Source organism: Diabrotica undecimpunctata, chromosome 8, assembly GCF_040954645.1.
Source record: "Diabrotica undecimpunctata isolate CICGRU chromosome 8, icDiaUnde3, whole genome shotgun sequence".
NCBI classification, from domain to species: Eukaryota; Metazoa; Arthropoda; class Insecta; order Coleoptera; family Chrysomelidae; genus Diabrotica; species Diabrotica undecimpunctata.
In genome coordinates, this window is record NC_092810.1 from 136,937,229 (window position 1) to 136,960,537 (window position 23,309).

A 23,309-nucleotide genomic window follows, 5' to 3' on the forward strand; every position below is an offset into this window, starting at 1 on the left:
ACAGTGATATTGGAAAGCTGGTGAAAACGCATGTCGTATTCCCTCTTTCCCATATCACTGGTTTACTATAGTTTAAATCATAGACGACATATTGAGCAGTCTGTAGACCTATGTGACGACACCATCTTTTTTTCGTTGTTTGTTGTATTCCTGTCTTACATCAAGTAAGTATAGCACTCTTTTTTTTAGCAGTGAACGAGTGAGGAGTTGCAATTCGCTAGAGAGGAACAGATTCAACAACCACAAGAGACCTTGTCGTCAGTACGCGCGGCCAGTATGCTCGGTCTATGTTAATTTATACGTCTATGGTTTAAATACGAGGAACAAAAAACACAGAATTATAGCGTGCTTTAAAGAACAAGTATCTGTTGGGCTAATGACTTCGTAACCAATTTCTAAGAAGCTTTGATTGGTTCGGTTTTTTTATTGAACATCTTCGAACCACACAATATGAAATAGTACGTAACTTACTTGTTTCGGTTGAAGAACCCGTATTGAATGTAAGGACGCAGTACCGCCATGTACGATTCTTAAATTTAATCTACCATACATTTCAGCTGTAGTAGCGGTAGCACTCTTCAGCTCCCTTCTAGCACCTTTTCCAACCTGAAAATTAGAAACAAAATATTTAGATTTTCCTACAAATTTCGTGAGATATATGGGGTTTATTGAAATTCTACTGTTTATATTTTATCCCCTTTGCTCATACTCGCGTCGTCCATTCAGAGTTATGAAAATTTCATATTTTCTTTCTTTCTTAGCTAGCTATAATGTTGATTTGCTAAAAACTAAAGCCTCAGACTATCAGACCATTCCTTCCTTGTTAGATATATTATTCCTATTTTGTTAGTATTCAGGTAGCTGAACTAACTGTCTTTTAATAGATATGATAATCAAAAGATGATTAATTGCTACATCCATATTTTGTAGTCTCATATTGAAACAGAGGTTTCAATATAAGACACATCTAGAAGAACCTCGTATGAGAAAAATATATTTACTGTGCATCTCTTCGTAGAAGCATCCATTAATGATTGAGATTGAACGGAAGATAGATGCCTGTGGATGCTCTTATTGATATGATTTTGGCGGTAACCATTTTGAACGAGAGCTTATTTTAAAGAAGAAACGGATCTACTTCAGAACATGTTAAATTTGTTAGACGACCTGCCCCATAAAAGCAGAAGATTCTATGCGGTGACTTGAATATTAATTACGCTCTTGCTTGTTCTACCTAGTTAACCTTAGTCAATATATTCGATTCAGCTTCACAATACACGTTAATTCTTCTACAAGAATTACTAAAACAACATCTATCATAATTGATTATATTGTTTCAGATTTCTCACCCCTTGATGTACGCTCTACAATTATTAATTCAGGATTATCTGATCATGAAGCAGTATATACCGAGCTTAACATTCTTAACAAAAATCCTCAAAAACCCAGGTAGGTTTAGGTAGGATTTTTTCCGCTCAGACTTTCGGAAATTCCAAAATTTGTGCTCGACTTCTGGGTGGCACTTTACTTCTGTGGACGTGGACTATAATTTCAGTGATTTTTGAAGTTATACTTCTATACGCACGGTCGGCGTTGGAAATTTGCACGGGAGTGAATCTGTGAAACCATTACATATGTAAGATAATGAGTAAGAGAGAGACATAAGATATATTTCCTCTCTCTTCCTCTCTCGAGAATAAAAATGTTCCTTTTGTATATATATTTAATATTATAAATATATTATATTGTATATATATATATATATATATATATATATATAATATATATATATATATAATATAATATATATTAATATTATTATTTATGTGATATGTTTTGTATTATTTATTAAATGTTCATAATTATTTTAGGCTTTTGTATATGTCTAATTGGCAATTCTTTTGTGTTTGGTTCATACGCTGGTGTACGTGAGTTTGAATCCCAATATGAATTTCCTTTTTTATTTTTGAAATATTTAAAAACCTCACGTTAATGTTATTAAATATATGTAATTTACGCAAAAATGCTAAATTTTAAAATAAAATGAAAATTTACAACATAATCTGAGTTGTTGGTTTTTTATTTTTATCTTCCTAAAGTAAGTTATGTATATTGGCAGTTTTAAATACTTATGAATATTGCATTTTAATTTGTATTGTATTATTATATTGAATTATGTTGTAATATATAATGTTGTATTGTATTGTAATTTTTATATTAATAACAAAATAAGCAATGAATTTTACTGCAGAGTATGTGTAAAAAATGTTTTTGCATTCAACTCCTTTTATACATATATGAAAATAAAAATATATATTTTCATTAACATATTGATACAATCCTTCATTTACTATACTCCTATTACAGGCCAAATGTTTATATACAGCAAACGATGCACCATATACCTATATACCTAATTATTTTTCTCTTTCTGCTCTCTCTTACCTATAGCATTAAATATGTAATGATTGTGCAGATTGACTCCCATATAAATTTGAAACGGCGAACGCGTGTATAGAAGTATAACTTCTACCGGCAGTCCCACTGGACTGCCACACCCGTTTTTTTAGATAGGCTTGTCTGTATTTTTAATAAGGCATTTCCTTTAATTACATTTAAGTCAAAACATCACAAACCCTGGACTACCAAAGGTATCCGCATATCAGCCAAGAATATTCGTTCACTACTGTATATCAAGAAATTTACTACCAACGTCTTTACCTACCAACCTACAGAGGAACCTATCTAAAACTTATCAAAACAGCTAAAAAAATGTACTATCAGAATCGTCTGGGAAGCTCTAAAAATGTTGCAAGAGAAACTTGGTCCATTATAAATGATCTTCGAAATAAAACTAACACAGCTCAAACATTTTCTCTTCCAAACCCTGAAAATCTAAATGAATACTTCGTTAATGTGAGTAAAAATATAACATCAACTATTTTGTCACAACAAGATACTATTTCCTATATCCCCAATCCAAAAAAATCTCGAATTCATTCTTTACAGGACCAGTTCATAAATCTGAACTGATCCAAACAATCAGTAGTATCAAAAGCAAATCTTCCTGTAGTACTGATGGACTATCCATAAAAATATTCATAAATCTCCCAAAAAATGTGTTGGAAGTCCTGGTCTCAATAATTAACGATTCCTATAAAAAAGATATATTTCCAGAGTGCCTAAAGACAGCCATTATTATTCCTCTTCTATAAAGCATATTTCTATTCTTGCATCGTCGCAAAGGCGTTTTGGTGTGAAAACAAGAATACTAATGGCTGAATTAATGTGTGAAGGTAAATGATGGGAGTTGGCATGCAAGTAGCGGTGGGTATAGATTAGTAACGCTACTACAGTTTTAATCTCGCCATAATTTTGTCTAACTACTCTTCTCAAATTGTGCCACGAATAATGTATGGGGTTAAGGTCTGGACTTGTAGGAGGTCAGGCTAGTATCCGAGTACCAATATCTGTAAAGTATTGCATTGTTTGCTAACGTACTGTCGAGACATTCCCTAATGTACTTATCAGCATTAAGGCCACCTCTTCCTAACATATCAATATCTACATGTGCTTTCAAAGAAACGCCGCACCAAACGATACTCCAGTAGAGAAGCAACATTGGGTATAGCGTTGCTCAAAGAGTTTGGTATCGCCAAAGTGTTTGGTGAAACCTGATCAGGTGAATATCTCAATAAAATGAAACTCATGTGTAAAAAATCATTTTTCCAATCTTCACGAGAGAGTTCCAGGCGTTGTTTTCGATGAGCTACGTTCAATAAAGGACCTGTCTGCTCTCGAAGTGCTCGATGTTTAAGAAATCTATCTTTTACGGCTGCTTTTATTGTTCTTGGTCTCTCCTGTCCAGCCCTTCCTGAGTAAGAACTAATTTCTTTGTAGAGCATCGGATATTGTACTTCGTGGACGCCAAGCACTTCTTCAATATGCCGAATGGAATGCCCATTCAAAAATGAGTGTTTATTTTATATGTAAATATTCGATTCATTGAGGGCACTTTCACAAAAACTCTTTTCAGACACAAAAAATGACAAAATTTTAAAAAACGGTTGTTAGAGGCAACTTATATTTTGATAAGTATATTTAATTGTTATAGATAGCAATTTAACAAAACTAAAAGGAGGACACTTTTCAACTTTACGTGTCTGGTTAATTTTGCCGGGCAGTGTATATCTGTTCAATATAAAAAATATTTGTCAAAGTAAGTATTTGATAATTGAATTGAAATAATAATCACTTACCTCTCTTTCAACCCTTAGTGTTAAAGGTCCTAAAATGAAATTAGTTTTTACTGTGGTATGATCAGATTGCATGTTAACTATAACATCTCCGTCCCTCTTTATTGTACTTAGTCCAAAAAGTGTAGCTTTAGCTGACTGTTTTGCTTTTTTGACGGTGGCTTTGGTTTTAGTCTTTGTTTTGTCCTTCGTTTTGTTTTTGTTGCTCGTTTTTGTTTTCGTATTGGTTTTCTTTTTATTATTGGGTCGTTTTGGATTTGCTCTGATTTCAGATGTAGTAACCGTGATGTTTCGAATGAAATCATCGGAGCCTGTTTTGGATATTAAAACAAAGGCGGGTTCTCGAGTTTCGCTTTCTAAAATTTAAATTTATATAAAAAAATAATGTTAAAAAATATTTAGGACTTTATAACAATTATCATGCATGGTGCAAGTCTATAAATATTATACACCCACAGCTCAGAGCGAAGACAAGGATATCGGTTATATTGAACAAGTATTAAAAACTAATAATAAGATAAAATACTTATTATAATTGGTGATTTCAAAGGTCGCCTAAGTAGATAAAGGAAAAGCAAGTAGACAGAGGAGAAGGTTGGTCGAATTTGTCCAAGAAAAAGAAATGGTAATAAGAAACACGTTATACAGCTTCCACCAAGAAGATTATATACCTGTCGTCTCAGGATACAAAGGATAAAATGGTAAGAAACCATATAGACTATAATATTATAATAGGAAGAAGATACAGAACTTCAGTTGTTGCTGGATGAACAGTTTAAACAGAACCAAAATATATTCTTTATTTTATATGGCATATAGGGTAAATACGTACAAAACGACATACACGTACAAACTGACATATCATAGAATGCGCAGCTGACAATTGAATCACGTGACCCGAATGGAATTTAACGGGCTTAAGCCCATCTCACTCATTTCAATATTATCGCGTTGTGTAGGTGTTAGTACAGTATAAGTTTTTGTACAGACGAAATGCTTAAAAGGTACAAACAAAAAGGTATGCGTTAAAATAACCGTTGGCCCTCCCAAAACGGACGCATATGATCGGTATTGGAAATTCGCAATTGATGAAATCGATTCAACTCTGGTGAATAAATAATTGAACCAGTTTTCGTTTTTCTAAATAGAAGCATTCTAGAGATATTTAAAAAAAACTCTTTAAAGTCTTTAAAGAGCTCTAGCTCCCTTAGGAAGCGTTTTCGAACTAGGTGAGTTGGGTTAAATTCTCTTAAAATTATCTGAGGAATCTCCAGTCTTTGTTTGCCAGGAGAGTTTCTGGACACTCTGTATATGATACTTTTTAATATTTTCTCGTCATTTTTGGAAGAATGGTTTGTAAAGAAATCCATTTCTATATCTCCCGAACGGCTAAGACCGCTTTGATTGCTTGTTCTTGGTCCAAATTGTCTCACCAATGCAGCGAGAAAGCTAATGAAATCTGAGTTTCGCTTGGTACCCAGAGTTGTGCCGTCGGTAGCTTCCACTCGGTCGTGCTAACCTCACAGAATAAGCGATCACTACCGAGCTTTCTCCACCAATGCTTACCAAGATTTCACGGCTCTTGGAGGGGTTTAATTATTGAGAAACAAAGAACTATTAACTGCGAATATTATATTAGGTTATTGGTGCTTTTATGGGAAGAGATTTAGGAAAATAATAACAAATAAAGAAGAAAAGAAAATATCACACTAAGATAATGCATCGTGTCACAAGTTGATCGCAACAATATCAACAGTACATAAATTACATCTAAAAAAGGTTAGGAAAAGAAAACAATTTGATCAAATGACAAGATATTGCGGAAATTAAGCCGCACTTTGCTAGGACAAAATAAGTAACTAGAAATGTTAACAAGAGGATGAATAATTGAGGAGTCTATCATTTTCTATACAAGTAAAACAATAGTTAGCAGAAATTTAGATATAAATGAAATACAAATTAAAATTTTCTTATTTACTATTATCAGTGAAAACTGTTATTAATAACTGTGAAGAAATTATCCTCTTTTACTCACCTATTAGTTTTGGTTCGCTAGTTTCAATTTGATTTCCTCTTGATATAGAAAGTTCGCCCATTTTATTGGTCATCCCAACATTATTATTTCTCGTTAATAAATTATTTTTACGTTTATTAGTTTTTATTTTACTCTTGCCCTTATTTTTCTTGGTATTTTTGTTTGTGGTCTTCTTAATTGCAGTCTTGTTATTAGTGGTAGTCTTCTTATTAGTAGATTTCTTATTGGTAGTTTTTTTGATAGTATTCTTTGTCTTTTTTGTTTTGTCCTCTAATGGCTGCAGTTTCACTCTGACTGGGTCATACGACTTTCCCAACATTCTGTTAATACGGCCTATGATACTGTCAACAAATTTGTTGTATTTTGAAATGTAGATTGCCGGCATCTTAGGCTGCGCAACAGGAAGGGCACCTACAAAGGTTATAATTATAATTACAAAAGTTACAAAACTTATAATTATAATTATAATAATAAATTTTAGAAAGTTGTATAAACTTATGGTTATTTTAAAAACGGTTAAATTTAAAAATTTAATTGCAAGAGATTTTTGTGATGAATGTGTATAATGTATTTATTTCCATTTGGTGTCTTTTTCTCAAAAGTAAAAATTTAAATTTGAAACAATTTTGAAAATTAGAGTTTTTCAAAAGGTTCCTTCGATGTCCGTTCGTTACATGTGACGATTTTGAAGCGGAATCGATAGGTGGTTGATGTGAGGAATTAAGTTAGGAGAACAAATGAATGTAGAAAAAATAATTGGCGAGAAGAAAACGATTGCAACAACAAAGTCATAAGAAGGTAATGCTGGAAAGAAATCTGATTTCTTACCTTGAATCATTGAATAATTTATTGTATCCAAATTTTTCGTTTTATTTTTATTTTTTTCTGATTATCAGATAGTCTCAAATGATTGAAATATCCGACGAAACTTCACAGGTGATAGCAATATAAACATCATATGTTCTTACGCCCCAAAGTTAGGTGTAAAGAACAGAAAAAGGAAGAATTTCGGAGTGTCCTTGATTGAGACATGCCCGAGATTCGGTGTTTTATCGGATGTGATTTGAATGGACATATTGGTAGAGAAAGAGCGGGAATAGAAAGAGAATTAAAGAGTATACAGAATACGTTTTTTATCAAGACTAAAGACCAGCCTGTTACTTATAGTAGCGGGGGAAGGGAAAGTTAGATATATTTTTTGGTGTGTAGGAGAAGCTAGCCGAAAGAGGTAATCAACTGAAAAGGGTGAGTGTGCAGCTAGTCAACACCGGCCGGTGATAGTGGATACAGAGATAAAGGTGAGACAAAAAGGAAAACAAGTAAGGAAGTTAAAGCATAAGTCTGGCAAAGTCTTTAAGAGTAGAGCGCAGGAAGATTTTGAGGAAAAAATACGGTAAATGATTGGTGGGAAGCCAATAGCAAATTTGTGGTACGAGTGGAAGAGAAAGTGCTGGAAAAAACATCTGGTAAAGGGTCTCCTTTATCAGAAACTTGGTGCAACAGAAGGTTAAAAAAGAAAGAGGCTAGAAAGAGGTATGATAGGTCTAAAAGAGAGGAAGATAAGGATATATACAAGATAGCGTAGAGAGAGAAACACCTGAGGAAATGAAAACGTTATACAGCATTGCTAAAACAAGGAACAAGTCATCAATGGACCTAACTCGCGTGCAGCAGATTAAGAGTGCGAGTGGAAGAATGTTAAGATCCGATGGTGAAATAAAGCAAAGATATTATGAATACGTTAGAAAGTTGCAAAATAAAGAACACAGAGGATGCGGGATCCAAAATGAGAATGTAATATCGGGGATGTAAGGTGGAAGGACCTCAATATATGTGGATGTTTGGAAGGCCTTATGAGAAGAAGAGATTGATACGTTGTGGGACAAAAAGTTTGGGAAACTTTTGGGTCAAAAGATAAAGGGGACATTCAGGAATGTAAGAATCATAGTGATATAAAGGTAATATGGAACTTAACAAAAATTTTGGAGAGAACCGTAAAGCGAAGGTTAAGGAGAGAGTCATCGATAGGAGAAGAAAACTTTGGATTTGGCCAGGGAGGAGGACAACGGATGCCCTGTTTGCTTTGAAACAGTTGGTAGAGAAATACGGCGAGAAGAAAAGAGAGCTACATTTGGTGTTTATAGATCTTGAGAAGGCATACGACACAGTTCTTAGACAAGAGCTATGGAGATGTATGAGAGAACTGGGTTAATGAGAATTACTTAAGGCTCGTGAAGAATATGTATAATGAAGCATACCTCAAATTAAAGTCAGATTGACCGAAAGTTTTCCAACGACGGTTTGTTTGCATCAACACTTCAGTGAGTCCTTACATATTCAATCTTGTTATGGATATATTGACAGGGAAGGTAATGGAGGGGACTCCTTGGTTAATGTTCTTTGGGGATGATATCGTGTTAGTGGAGTATGTGTTGTTGGAAGGAACGGGAATGGTTGAGGACATCGAATTGCTGTGAGAAAAACTAGGATTAGTAGGATAATTATTTACCTTGACTCTTAAAAAATGGAAAACCGAACACTTCATCGAGAAATTGCCCACAGGATACAGACTGGTTGGTTTAACTGAAAGCGAACGAGCGGAGTACTCTGTGGTCGAAAAATCGGAAAGGAAAGATATACAAAAATTTGGTGAGGCCTGCGTTGGGTTAAGACGGTAAAGTGTGGCCTGTAAAGAGGTTTCAGGAAAAGAAAAGGCGGTAGCTGAAATGAAACTATTATGGTGGATGTTGAATAAGAAAAGAACATGATTAGAGAAAGAGCCAGGAAGATTACAGTCTCATGAAAGGTTTAAAAATAAAGACTGCAATGGTTTATCTGCAAGGAATGTCTTTTGAGCATTGGTAACCTATGCATTATTTCCCATAAATGTAGTTTTATAATATGAAATTTGTGATGAAATGGAAAAATATATTCAAAATTATCAGATATAAACATATAAATGAATTGGACACTAAAAATTTTAAGCAAAATCACACAAAATCACAAAAAACACAAAATTCTTATTAGTTGTACATTTACAAAAAGGGTTAATTAAAACATCTGATAAAAGAGGAAAGAATGCAAATTAGTAACAAAATCCTTGTAAATATATCGATTAGTTTTATTTTAACATTATAGTTATACTTAGGCAAATATGCAAAATGCCTGGATTCCATATTTTATGCAAATATCTGGGGATTTTGCATATTTGTACAAACAGTTGCATAAAATGCATAAACGTCAATTTATTTCAAATCGCGTATGACTATGTAACTGGAAATTCCAATGTTCATTTTATTTCAATATTTCAGTCTTAAATATTTCCGATAGTACCTATAGATATTACCTAATATTCTTGGTATTGTTGTAGCAGGTAACCGATTATAATCCGGTAATAAACGGGTTTTTCAAAAGTGTATTGCGTGGGTATGAATAGAATTGTCCTTTTGTAAATCACTTTGTTTTCAAAAGTGAAAGTGAAAACATCGCCAATCGAGCTTGTTTAATTTGTTAACTATTTTGATTTTAAAATGCCGAAAATAACAACTAGTGTTGCTACTTGGATTAAACCTTACAAAGAGCTATCTATGGATATGGACAAAGTGTATTATTCAGTTTGTAGCAAAATTTTAAGTAATAAATATTTAATACTTTTCTATATTTGATATGTTATTTAAAATATTTTAATAATTGCATAAATTAACGTTATTAAAACGGGAATAACATAATTAAACTTTAATATAATACCGATATTGCTGAAATATCAGTGCCTACAATGCAATAATCGTGCAGTTACTTGAATGGAGTTTCTTGTACTACTGTAGTTATTTATATTAAAAAATCTATTACAGGTCTCTTATGATTAGTTACTTTTGCTTCAACCATGAAAATAAAAAGTTGTAGTTCATCTTAATAGCAAACATTTGTTATGTTGGATTAAGCAAATGCTCAAAGAACATAAACTTCAGCGATAAAACCAAATTAACAATATTTAAGACACTACCAGTGACAAGGGTTGCAATCAAATTCCGATTGTCTACTCATCGAACGAAAGTGGGTATTCTAAGATGGACATGATACCTGTCAAGCGTAAATTGACTCCCTGACCATCATTACCATTTCGTGTGGTTTATGTTATTATTTTCATCTTTTATGGCGTATATTTCTGTTCTCTTGTCCTCTTAATTGTTTTCGTCTTATTTCAAAGGGATCTACTGTAATTTTTATAACCTTAGTTTAAGCTGTTCCTAAATTCTTTCCCGGATTTTTGTTTCGCATCTCTTGCTGTCTCTTTGGCAATTTTATTTTTAATGTTATATAGTTATTTGTCATTTGGATTTTTTGTTTGCACGTATCTTTTCCATGCTTCTTTTACTGAGTTTGTCCACCACCTGGTTTATTTTTGGTTTTTCATTATTCTCTTAATTCCACAGGATTCTTTAGCTGTTCGTATATTGCTTCCTTTAATTTTCTCCATTTTTCGTCAGTGAGCCGTCTTTTGTAACCTTTTCATATTTTTGTAGTATCTTATTTATTTTATTTTGTATATATTTAGCTTTCTTATGTTTATCTTACTAGACTGGATTCTTTAATTCGATATCTGGTGGTTCTATTATTTCCGATATTACTAGTCTATATTCTGTGTTAGTTCTGCTTTATTCATTGGTTTTACTTCTTTTATCTTTTTATTCAGGGTGACTCGTTAAGCCCACTTCTCTTTAATATAATAATGGACGAAATAATACAAGTAGTACGTAAAGGTCATGGTTACAGAATGGGGAACAAAAAAATCCAAATATTATGTTATGCAAACGACGCCGCATTAATCGCCGAGACAGAAGACGAGCTCCAAAGATTAACATACATCTTCAATATAACAGCCAAGAAATACAATATGATAATATCAGCTGAAAACACCAAATGTATGACAACATCTAAATACCCACTACGATGTAAAATCGAAATTGATGGGAAAATAATAAAGCAGGAAGCAATGTTTCGATATCTGGGAATATAACTAGTTACAGATATGTTGAAGAAGAAGTACGACAACAAAGCTTAAAAGTAAGTAAATCGGCAGGATCTCTTAATGACACAACCTGGAAGAACAAACACCTACGACAAGACACAAAAAAAAAAATTTATAAAGCAGAAATTCGACCTATATTAACATACACGGCGGAGACAAGACCTGACACATCTAAAACGAGACGACTACCAGAAACAACAGAGATGAAAATACTTCGACGAATATCAGGGAAAAGTCTGTTGTATAGGGAGAGAAGCGAAAACAAAAGAAGAGCATGCAATATAGAAGATATAAATGAATGGATGACAAAACGGAAATAGGTGTGGAACGAACACATTACATGGCAGAGGATAGGATAGTACGAATAGCACGAGATAAGTCACCAAATGGACGAAGAAGTATTGGCAGACCAAGAAAAATATGGTGCGATAATTTAAACAATTTAGGAGGCTAATATTGAAGAAGAAACAGGCTTTAAAGCCTACATACAAGAAGAAAGAAGAAAAATAATGTCTTTTATCGTCGTTTATAGCTTTATAGTCGCGTCATAGCGTCGTTATGATGCTTCTTGCTCCTCTTTACTCGGCTGCGATGATATATCTTTGATTTATTTGTTGTTCCCATACGCTGTTTCCTATTTTCGTATTATTGGCAATACATAATTGAATCATTATATCTCCGTTTCTATTTATTTCCATTTCTCCATATTCACTCATGCCTCTTTGTCCTTTGTTAATATCATTTAAGCGTTCCCTTCTACTGTTATTAGTATTCTTTAATTTTTTTCTCTCTAATTGTATCTAGAGTCTTTTGTAATTGAATAGTCCAATGCATAAACCAGATAAGTCCACCTTTTGGGCAAAATGAGTTAAGCATTTATTCATGCACAGCATCTTCTAGTGCATAAAGCAGCTCGATAGGATTGAGCAGAGTGCTCTCAGTTTTCAGTCAAATAGGTTATGACTCATTGTGTGAAACATGGCAAGATATATTGACCACAAGAATACTCAAACATTATGGAAAATAATAACAAAACGTTTTGAATTATGTGACTCAAGATATGTTTCTGAACTTTAAGACCCATTTGCAACAATTTTTTGTGAAAATCTTTCACGAAAGAACAACCAATTTACCATCTCAAAATATCGTGTCATATATCATGTCTATATCATGTCTATATGAAAAATTAGATAGCGAAACCGTCAATTTCCTTGTATTTAATACTGTTGAAATAAGAGATAAGATGAACTTGCAGCCCCTGTCCTTACTAAACCATGACCATAAGTTGTACACTAAAATGAGAAGACAAGAACAAATTCGAGCAGGTTATGTCTTTGATAACAAATTATGTACCACAGTGGGATCAATGGTTTTATGAAGCAATTCGAAATTACCATCAGAACGTCTCACCAGACAATAAGGAAACTTTGGTATCAGAATTCAGTGACAATGAGTAAAGAAAAATGTATCAACTCTACACTAACATTTAGTTGAAACTATGTTTTCGTTTATTTCATTTAATAAATTGCTAGAAAATAATTTCTTGAATATTAAATTCCATTTTGTTTTATTGTTCTCCACAAAAAAGATGAATACTTTGCATAAACTAGTCAAGTCCAATTCTTTTTCCCCCATAACTTTTTTCTTTTTTAACTTCTAACTTATTATTTAAAAAGAATTACCTATGTTAACAAGATGATCTTCAAATGACAGAAAATACAAAATTTATCAGGATTTCACAATTTTACCTCAAAAATGTTTTTTACTTCTCCTGAACATTTTGCTTTATGTGACTTGACCGGTTTATGCATTGGACCCTTCAATTGAATATAGAACTCGTTTATTTTGGTATCATCTGATCCCTCAACTGGGGCATATCTCTGTATTATGTGTATTTCCTTCTGTCCTAAATTCAAAAATAACAAAATTTTTAAACAAAAATATCTGCCTAGACGCTAATATTAGGCAGGAGAGTTTTCGGCCACCCTGTATATATGTTTTTGCTAAGGGATTATTAACCTATATGAGTGTACACGTTTTATGTTTCTTCGGACAAATATTTTGATTCAAGAATCATGTTCCGCCTACTCAGTAGAAATTTTCTATAAAACATTGGAAAGTTGAATCTGTACATCTATGAATAATAATAATGTTCGAACAGGACCGTAGTTACAGTGATACATTGGTATAATAGTTTATATAAATGAAGTTGTATATTTTATAAAAACATACTATTAAGCTAGGAAGTAGTTACATAGGAACGGTTCAAGCATTTTGACGTGACAACGTCTTAAATTAGGTTGTGGCTCGGAGTCATTCATGAAAAAGTGTAACGCCCGCTCACGTCTGTTACGATGAGTCACCGAACGAGAGAGAGGCCCGCCGGATCGGCGAATGCCTTGCGTCTCTCTCCCACTCAAACATGATCGGTCCGCTGCGCGCGCAGCACTAGAGAATTAGGCGCGTTGAATCGGTGCGTGCTTGTGTCTCTGTCTTTCTCGAGCGTTCTTGGCGTTCAAGACACATTACAGCAGAAACACTTCCTTTCATTTCATATTTCTCCGTTATCATCGTCCTATCCTCAACAAAATCATTCAAATAGAAATTAGTTAAGTTTAAGTTTACATGTACAATGTTTTAGTAAACAAAATATATTTCTATAGTTAAAATTTGTGCAATTCTTATTTTCATTCAATTCCTTGTTCCTATTGTGCAATTTAATAATATTCATATCAATAAATATTTTACCGAGAAAAAGACGTTGTCACGTAAAATCTTCGCCCGTAAAACCGACTTTACAGGCAACCGATTTTTTTATTCCCAATATAGCACGTTTGAGCCTAAAATAGCTTTAAAAATAGTTCTTCTGGCGTATTCAACATCAACAGAGGACTGAGACAAGGAGATGCGCTGGCGTGCCTCCTTTTTAACAATGCGTAAAGAATTAAGAAGATGTAATTATGCCACTTGCTTCTAGTGGTGCCCCATGATGTTCTTAATGTCATCAGCCGATCTCATTTGTGGTCTTCCTATGATATTGTTGTATTTCGTGGTTCCACCTTTTATCCTTCAGTCGGGCATTGTGTCCTGCGAAGCTCCATTTTAATTTGGCAGCATGTTCTCCTGCATCTTTTACTTTGGTTTTGCTTTTAATTCATTTGTTTTTTTTTTGTCTATAAGTCTCACCCCGAGCATTGATCTTTCCATCGCTCTTTGTGCTTTTACCATTTTATCCATATTAGACTTGGTGAGTGTCTACGTCTGTGAATCATACGTGAGTATAGGGAGGATACACTGGTCGTAAATTCTGGTTTTCAAATAGTGTTCTATTTAAGTGCTTTTCAAGATCCAACTAGTTTTCCAAATCCTACCCACGCTATCCTTATTCTTCTGATAATTTCGGCAGTTTGAATTCCTTTGTTAACTTTCATTATCTGTCCCAGGTAGATGTATTCACTTACTGTTTCTAAATGTATGTCGTTCAACGTTATTTCTCTAATTTTCGGTGTATTTGTCATTAGTTTTGTTTTTTCCAAATTCATCTTAAGACCTACTTTTTCCGAAGCTTGAAATAATTGCGGCATCATGGTCTGTAGTTCTTCGAAACTTGTAGCGAATATTACAATGTCATCAGCGTATCTCGAATGACTCAGTTTTCTTCCATTAACATTTATTCCTTTATCTGCCCAGTTAATTTGAACACGTCTTCCAGTCCAAGTGTGAATAGCTTTTGTGAGATAACATCTCCCTGGTGAACTCCTCTGTTGATTGGTATAGCTTTGGTTTTCGCATGTATTTGTATTTTCATTGTAGCTTTCTTGTAAATATTATGTATGAGCATTCTGTATCGGGTGTCTATCCTGCAGTTGTTCATAGCTCTCTCTATTGTACAAAGTTCTATGGAGTCGAATGCATTTTCATAATCAACGAAGCCAATGTATAAGTTCAAGTGATAATCATTGGCTTTCTCTGGAAGATGATCCACTGTACTGTAACCCTTTCGGAATCCTGCCTGCTCTACCAGTTGATAGCTATCGAGCTTCGACGTTAACCTGTTAGTTATTACTCTCATAAACAGTTTGTACATTTGGGACAGCAGAGAGATTGGCCTATAGTTCTTCAGATCTATCCTGTCTCCTTTTTTGAAGAGAAGTATTGTCAAACTTTCATTCCAATCATCTGGGACATCTCCTCTGTGAAGACATTCTTTGAAAAAATTTTTCAATTCTTCGAGAATAATTTCACTCCTTTCCTTCAACATTTCTACAAGTATTCCATCTGGCCCCGAAGCCTTATTGTTCTTTAGTTGTGCCATAGTTTGTTTTATTTCGAAGGATTCTATATTAGGGAGTTGACATTCGTTATCTTTCTCTTAAGATCTTCCTTTGCAGTGTTATTTGGTTTCTTGTGTGAGGAATATAAATCACGGTAAAATGTTTGAGTAACTTTTAGGATTTAGTTCTTTTCTCTTATTTCTTTTCCATCTTTATCCTTCAATGAGATTATTATAGGCTTTCCTAAGTTTGATTTTAAGCATTTCAGGCCTCGGTTCTTTTCTATTATTTTTTCTACCTTGTTTTCATTGTAGATCCTTAAATCTTCCTTTACTCCCTTGTTTATTTGTTTATTCAATTCTTTGAAACCATCGCTGTTTCGCTTTCTTTCTCTTAGAAAGTGCGTCTCTTTTCTATCAACCGTTTTGTTTCTTCACTTATTCTGTCTTCCACCGAGGTACAGTAGTTAATAAATCTACAGAGATATTGGTCTATTGGTCAGAGATAATGCTCTCAAATGCATCAGACTCAGATAATATGGATCTAACGATCAACGAAAACACAACTAAGCTCATAGGATCAGGGACAGACCACAGAACCAGAAAAATGAGACAAAACTTTAACATTGGTTATATTTCTAAAGTAGTGCAACAGTTCTCTCACCTAGAAAGCATCGTAAACACCAGGAACATAATATTAGAAGAGGTAGAGATTATTATGGACTTCAGACACCATTGTCCCAGAAAAACAAAGATAATGGTATACAAAACGTTAATACTCCCAGTCCTGATGTCTGGATCTGAGATATGGGTGTATTTCTAATACGGTTCAAAACAGACGATTAATATTAAGAAGAAAATATTAGGCCCAAAAATGATCATGGTCGCGCCGGCGATATAATTTAGAGATATGCAATATATTCAATAGTTACTGCAATAGAGGCTACAGTGGACAGGATATCTGCCAAGAGCAAATGGACCCTGCAAGACATAATCTGTTGACGAAATCCGGCGGTATTTCTAAACGACGAGGTAGATCAAGGTTAAGATGGATGGATGGTGTGGATAAAAATGCCACAAAAATCGTTGTGGCACAAAATGGCACGCCGCATAGAGCAGGACCGAATGAAGAAATAGTTTTAGGAAGATCAATTCATATCAGTTTTTTTAATTCAATTTTTACCAGCAAAACTATAACAAACTGGTTTTACAAAAAAAGCCATACATATTTTGAAAGAACAATATCATAGAAAATTACGAAAGCAAATTAGAGTAAAAAATGAAAATAAGGGGTATGATCAGACTCCTTTATATAAATCATTATTGACTACTGATTGTACATCTTACACAACAGTTAGTTTCCAATGGATTCATGATTAAAAAATATTTCAAATTATCCACTCACAAAGTAACCATATTCCAGTCCAATGTAAAGTACAAAAAAGGAACCTATTTGATATGAACCGCATTACCAAGATCTTCATCATACATAGCACAAGTTTAACAACACAAAATTTCATTGAAGGGTATTTATGTAGAATTTTCGTATGTATTTATTAAATAGTTGCAAAATATATTAATTTTACATTATAGCAAAATATAACGCGATGCAATAACAAATGATTACCATGTAATAAAATATTCTACCGAGTTTACACAGCGTTTAAAGATTTTCACGGTGGTTAGGTCCAAACCTGCTATATAACGACCTCGACCTTCTTCTGATCACGGGCTCTTCATCGCGTTCATATAAATATATTATAATTCGAGACACCTCACAGGTGGTAGAAAGTGCGACCCTGACCCACGATCGTCAGGTGTCACTGACCCAGAGAGATATGCCAACTTTTTTGGTGATGTTCAAAATTGGGAAGTTGTGATATAGAAGATTGTGCATTATTGGAGTTTTTTAATTTTGGGAAAGAAAATACTTATTTTAAATGTTTAATAAAAAATGTTCACTAAATTATGGAACAGTTGGAAAAATTAACCAAATAAATCGAATTTTTTTCAAAAATATGTGTAAGATAGAAGTACAACAAAAAATTTTTAACAAATATAATGATTATAATCTTTTTAAGCATGTAAGAAGAGCATATCCATTAGTATAGCAGTATAACCTTTAACTATACATAACAGCATTGTGATGGCAGAGTCCTAAGAGACCTATTTAATAGAGTCCTAATAAGGTCAATATAAAAATGAAGAACAAGGTGTATTTACTGCTGTTGGGCAGATAATGGATTTTGCTTAAAACAAATAACAGAGGAGAAAAAAATCCAGAAATAAAGAAATCCATTTAATATTCTTAAACTTATAAAAAGCTTATGATAATATACCTCTAAAAAAAGTGAGTTTTAAACGCATCATCAATAAATTACACTCTCACCAAAGCTTTAAAAATTTCTGTACAGGCTCACAATCAAGATAAATCAGACAGGTTATATATAGACAGACAGATAAGTAGATAGACAGGCAGATAGATAGAGATTGCAAAGTCTGTATTCATAATTAGCAAGAAATCTTTCTCGGTCGCAAAAACATTAATCTAAGACTCAGTACAAGAGGACTATGATACTGCATTTTCCCCAAGACTCGTGGCATTTAAAAAGTAATGTACCACTGCCTGATATTTATGGTTTTAAGATCTTCCTCTACATCGTCTATTCACCGTTTACGGTGGTTATTCCTATTTCTTTCCAAGTGGCCAAGCCAGTTTAGTCTTTGTGACTTTACAAATCTAACGATATCTGCGCTCTGCTTTAATTCATCCAGCTCATAGTCCATTTTTATTCTCCACGAACCATCGCTACAATGGGTTGGTCCAAATATATTTCTTAATATTTTGCTCTAAAATTCTCTTAATCGATTTTCATTACTGGTTGAAAGGGTCCACGTTTCACATCCATATGTCACCACTGGTCTAATTACTGTTTTGTAGATTCTAAGCTTAGACTCACGATTCAATAACTTTCTTTTCATTAAGTGTTTGTATACACAGAAGCACTTATTAGTGCTTGTATTTCGTGATTGACGTTGTTGTCATTTATTATTGAGCCTATGTAGGGGAAGGTGAAGGCATATTCGTAGGTATGGTTGTCTACCTGCAGATTCTCATGTCGATTCGACTTTGTGCACTCCTTTTATTTTGTTTTCCTTTTCATTTTTATTTAGACTAAATGCAGCGGCTTCCCGTTTCAAATCTATAGCTTTTTCGCTTAATACCCTTCTATTGAGGCTTATTATGGCCACATCATCCGCATATCTTCCACAGATCTTATATTAAAAGTTTAAAACAAGAAAATTACAGTAATGTATAATGAAAGACTGCCCAGAATAGCTAGGAATTTAAAATCAACAGTCACCGTAGCTCCAGAAAGACACTTTAAAATATATCAAGAAAACTGACAGTTAATGTTATAAATATCATCCTAGAAGAACAAGAATTCTTTAGAACTTTATGCTCAGATACCTTCTTTTATCTCCGCATTGTTTTTTATTGATATATTCTATACCAAAAAAATGAATAAATAAGAAACAATTGAAACATCAATGGTACAATATAAACTTAAAATCAAGCGATTATAAAAATACAAAATAATATTTTATAGGAAAAGAAAATAAAAAACCAAAATGATAAATGACAGTATCCAAATACTTTAAAAACATTATAAAAATTAGTGCAGGTCAAAATATTTTTTTCTTGGATGTGTTCAAATGAATTCTGGAGAATATAGATGAAATTGTATATATATATATATATATATATATATATATATATATATATATATATATATATATATATATATATATATATATATTCGGGAGTCTACAGTATTCACTGCCATCCCTCCCTCACTGTTTCCATCTCTCTCTGTTGTCCCATTCTCCATAGGCGTTTAGGCGTCTCTTACTCATGGCGTCGTCTACTTCGTTCCTCCAGGATCTTCGGGGTCGTCCTCTTTTCCTCCTTCATATGGAGCTCCATTCAGTTATTTTCTTTATCCATCTGCTGTCGCTAGTTCTTCTTACATGTCCATACCACTTTAGTCTTTTTTGTTCTATATATGTTAGTATGTCTGTTTCTATTGATGTTCTTTGCTTTATTTCGTCATTACTTCTCCTATCCATTCTTGTTAGCGTCAGCATCTTCGCAGGCATTTCATCTCTGTTGCTACTATCTTACTGTTGTTTTTCTTGTTTATAATCCAATTTTCAACCCCATAGGTATGTCATAATTCTTCGCACTAATGTTTTATAAATCTGTGTTTTTGTCTTCATATTTAGATGTCTATCCCACCATACTGAGTTAAGTTGTCGGATTGCTGTTCTTGTTTGTCCTAATCTTTGCTTAATTTCTTCCTCTGTTGATGCCTTTTTCGTGATTATAAGCTCCAATTATTTGAATGCATCCTTTCCTTTGATTGTTACTTTGTCGTCAATCTGTAGATCTTCTAGGTCTTCTTCACTTGTAGATAGGCACTGTGTTTTTGCGAGGTTAATATATAGGCTAGCCTTGGTATATTCTTCTTGCAGTTTCTTCAGTCATATAGATGTTATATATGCCTCCGTCCATTCCTTTGGGAGCTGCTCTCCATTTATGGCTTTCTGAAATATCCATTTTATCATCCGGTCTAATTTTTTTGAGCCGTATTTTATAAGCTCAGGTAAGATGCCTCCATGTCCCGGTGCGTTCTTATTTTTGAGTGCTTTTATGGCCGGTCTCATTTCAATATCTGTTATTTCTATTTCTTCTTGCGGGGATCTGCTTCATCTTCGCCTGTTTTCTTTTGCAATGAATTGTGCTTTTTGTTCTGTTAACAGTTCCTTGTAATAGCCCTTCCATTGATGAACAAATGATCGGACTAAAATTCAAAAACTGCCATTAAACCTTTGCCCATCTACTAAAAATGAATACTCTAAATAACATATTTAATTAGCCTATTTTTACCTGTTTTAAACGAAAAAACTGCCATTTTCGGCCCTTATTTGTTAATAACTATTATATGCCTCCGAACTGTGATGGGCATTTCTGTATTTATAATGTATTAGGTATGTTATTTATTTTCCTGGTGTATTATTGCAATTTTTATATAAATATCCTATTTTTTTTTTAAAGTTAAGGTTAAAAGTTAATTAAGGGATGGCGGTTAATAAACAAAGATAACAGATGAAGATAGATAAGCTCCTGTCCTAGTGTGATGTAAACATAAGAAGAAAAAAAATTGTAGAGAACCATAGCTAGAAAGAATAATAGTTTAGAACGCCCTGTATCATTTGCAATAAAGTATCCAATTATTTCGCAATTTTCAACCAAAAACAAATATAAAGTTAATAGAAGATTTAAGCCAGTTTGAACAAATAGATTTTAGCCTAACAAGTATATTTGAGTACCTAATGGGTTAATGACACTTCCTCAATTGAAAGCAGTAATAGATGGCAGTTAGAGATTTATTAAATAAGCTAGCATTAGAAAGTAGAGTTTCTTGAAACAAAAAACACTTTCAAAATGTAAATATTTTGTCAAATACTGAAGTAAGAAAATAAAATTTCGATAAAAAGTTTAAAAAAGGTGAACGAAACAAGCGGCTGTTGGAATGCGTCCGGGAAATTTACATCAAGTAGGCCATCCACGTATTCCGAACAGTTGAGCGCAAGTGTGTCACCCATTGACCTTGTTCTTCCGAAGATACCGGAGGTCGTTTTATGTCATTGGCGTACGATGCTATGATTTCAGATTTATAGGAAATAAATGTTGCATGGTTAAACATTGCGCGACACTCTCGAGTTTTATTAACTTGAAAACATTACGAAAAATAAAAATTCAACAAACAGTCGTTCACATATTCTAAAAGGTCTTTCTTTGTCGTTTATGGTTTATAAACGTTGATAAATGTTGTAGTTAAATTTATTTAATCAACATCTGTATGAAGAAGTCCAATATTTCGCTATATTAGGCTATATTCTCCTGGGATTCTATTGGCGTTAACGTTTCTCTAATAAACCAATTTTCATACATGATCAAATGCAATTCGAATGTTTTTATTGTTTATTTTGTGAAATTGATCATACTTGTAAACTTTTATCTTGTTTTGTTCCTAAATAAAAATAAAAAATAACAAAAAAGAGATTTAGGTAAAAGCTAAAACCTGTATTGAAGGTAATTTTAATAGACCAGGAAACTATCGATTTTGCCATGACACTCGTTGATACAGGTATCTAAAAACTGCTTTTGATAGATTTGGTGATAACAATATGTAATAAACAATATGTACAAAAGATTAAAGGTCATTTTTTACTTCTAAATGGTATATAAACAATGTAAGATCGCTATTTGATTTTAAAGACTAAAGGTGAAAACCGCTAAATTATATGGAAAAGTGGCACAATTTTACTGAAAAATAGAGAAATTCCTTTAAAATGAGAGTTTGTAAAGTTATATTTGTAAATATGTTGCTTAATTATTGTAAAAATAACTTTAAAATCGATTTTTTGAAAATTATTAATAACTTTTCTAAAAATGCACTAAAAACTTTGATTTCACGTGGCAATAAGGACAATATCACAAATATTCAGCTTTAAATTAAAAAAAAAAAACAGCGAAGCGATTTTACTATTTTAAAAACTGAATTCATAAATGCAAATTTATAAAAGTCGCAATATCTCCGGTTCTAATCAACGAAAATTGTTGGTTCTTTTTATTTAGGGTACCTCGTCTCATAAATCATAAAAATGCATTTAGTTAATCTGTGAATTATTTATTTTGTAGCATTTTCATTTCACCCCGTATATAATAAAACACCGAAAAAGGTTTTTAATCATTTGCGTCTCTGAGATTGGTAATATAAGCATTTTCGGGTCTGTTTATAATAATTATAATTACTATTTCGTTTGATCTTAATTCCGCCTAGATATTTGCGCATCAAATAAACAGGAATCTCTCGATAGACTAGCCGCAAAGCAGTCGGTTTCGGATTCATTGTTTGAGTCCGGATTTTCTTCAAATTCGTTATCATTATTCGTTATCATATTTTGTCATCCGAAATTCGTTAGTGAGCAGTCAAAAAGAGAAACAGATTGGGTTGTGAACTTCTATTTTATATTTAGCAGCTGTTTTTGTTGGTGTATCTTTTTAAAGCTTTTTACATGATTTATCGCATTCGTTAATAAGATCTTTTTATGTTTCTTGTACAAAAAATTATGAAACATTTCAAAATTGAAAATAACAAATTATGGTCAGTTATGACATTTTGTATACTTAACGGCACCCCTCGTTGGAAATGGACTCTTCGGCTGTGACTGTATAAATGTCGAAATGTCTTTTTATCGCATTTTAATACAATAGTCGAACTGATAATTGCAAAAATCCAACATTGTATTTATATGAAATTATATTTATATCAAATTATCAAAATACATATAAATAAATATCATTTAATAGTAAATTTAATTATTACATAAACTATATTATAAGTTGTTTTAAAATAATAATTATATTTATATAAAATTATTTTAAACCAAACTATTATAAAAATTTAAATAGATAATTCCATGCTGTTATTAATCGGATGATACTTACTTTTATTAAATTTTGACAATCGTTACGAATCGAATCTGTTAGTGACAGATATTCTTTAATTTTTTTACTTCTCATTTAATGTCTATATTTTGTTAGTAATTTTTCATGCAGTTTTTATTTTAAACTTGATATATGAC

At 32.8% G+C, this 23,309-nt stretch overlaps 1 protein-coding gene across 1 annotated transcript in view; it reads right to left on the bottom strand.

The window, feature by feature from the left end:
- ect (ectodermal) overlaps positions 1-23,309 on the bottom strand; it is a 92,368-nt gene that overhangs the window by 7,312 nt on the left and 61,747 nt on the right. Inside the window, exons 5-7 of the mRNA XM_072541129.1 lie at positions 6,292-6,702; positions 4,260-4,612; positions 472-606 (exon numbers count right to left, since the gene is read on the bottom strand). Coding sequence (XP_072397230.1) covers positions 472-606; positions 4,260-4,612; positions 6,292-6,702 — 899 coding nt within the window. The remainder of the gene's footprint in view (positions 1-471; positions 607-4,259; positions 4,613-6,291; positions 6,703-23,309) is intronic.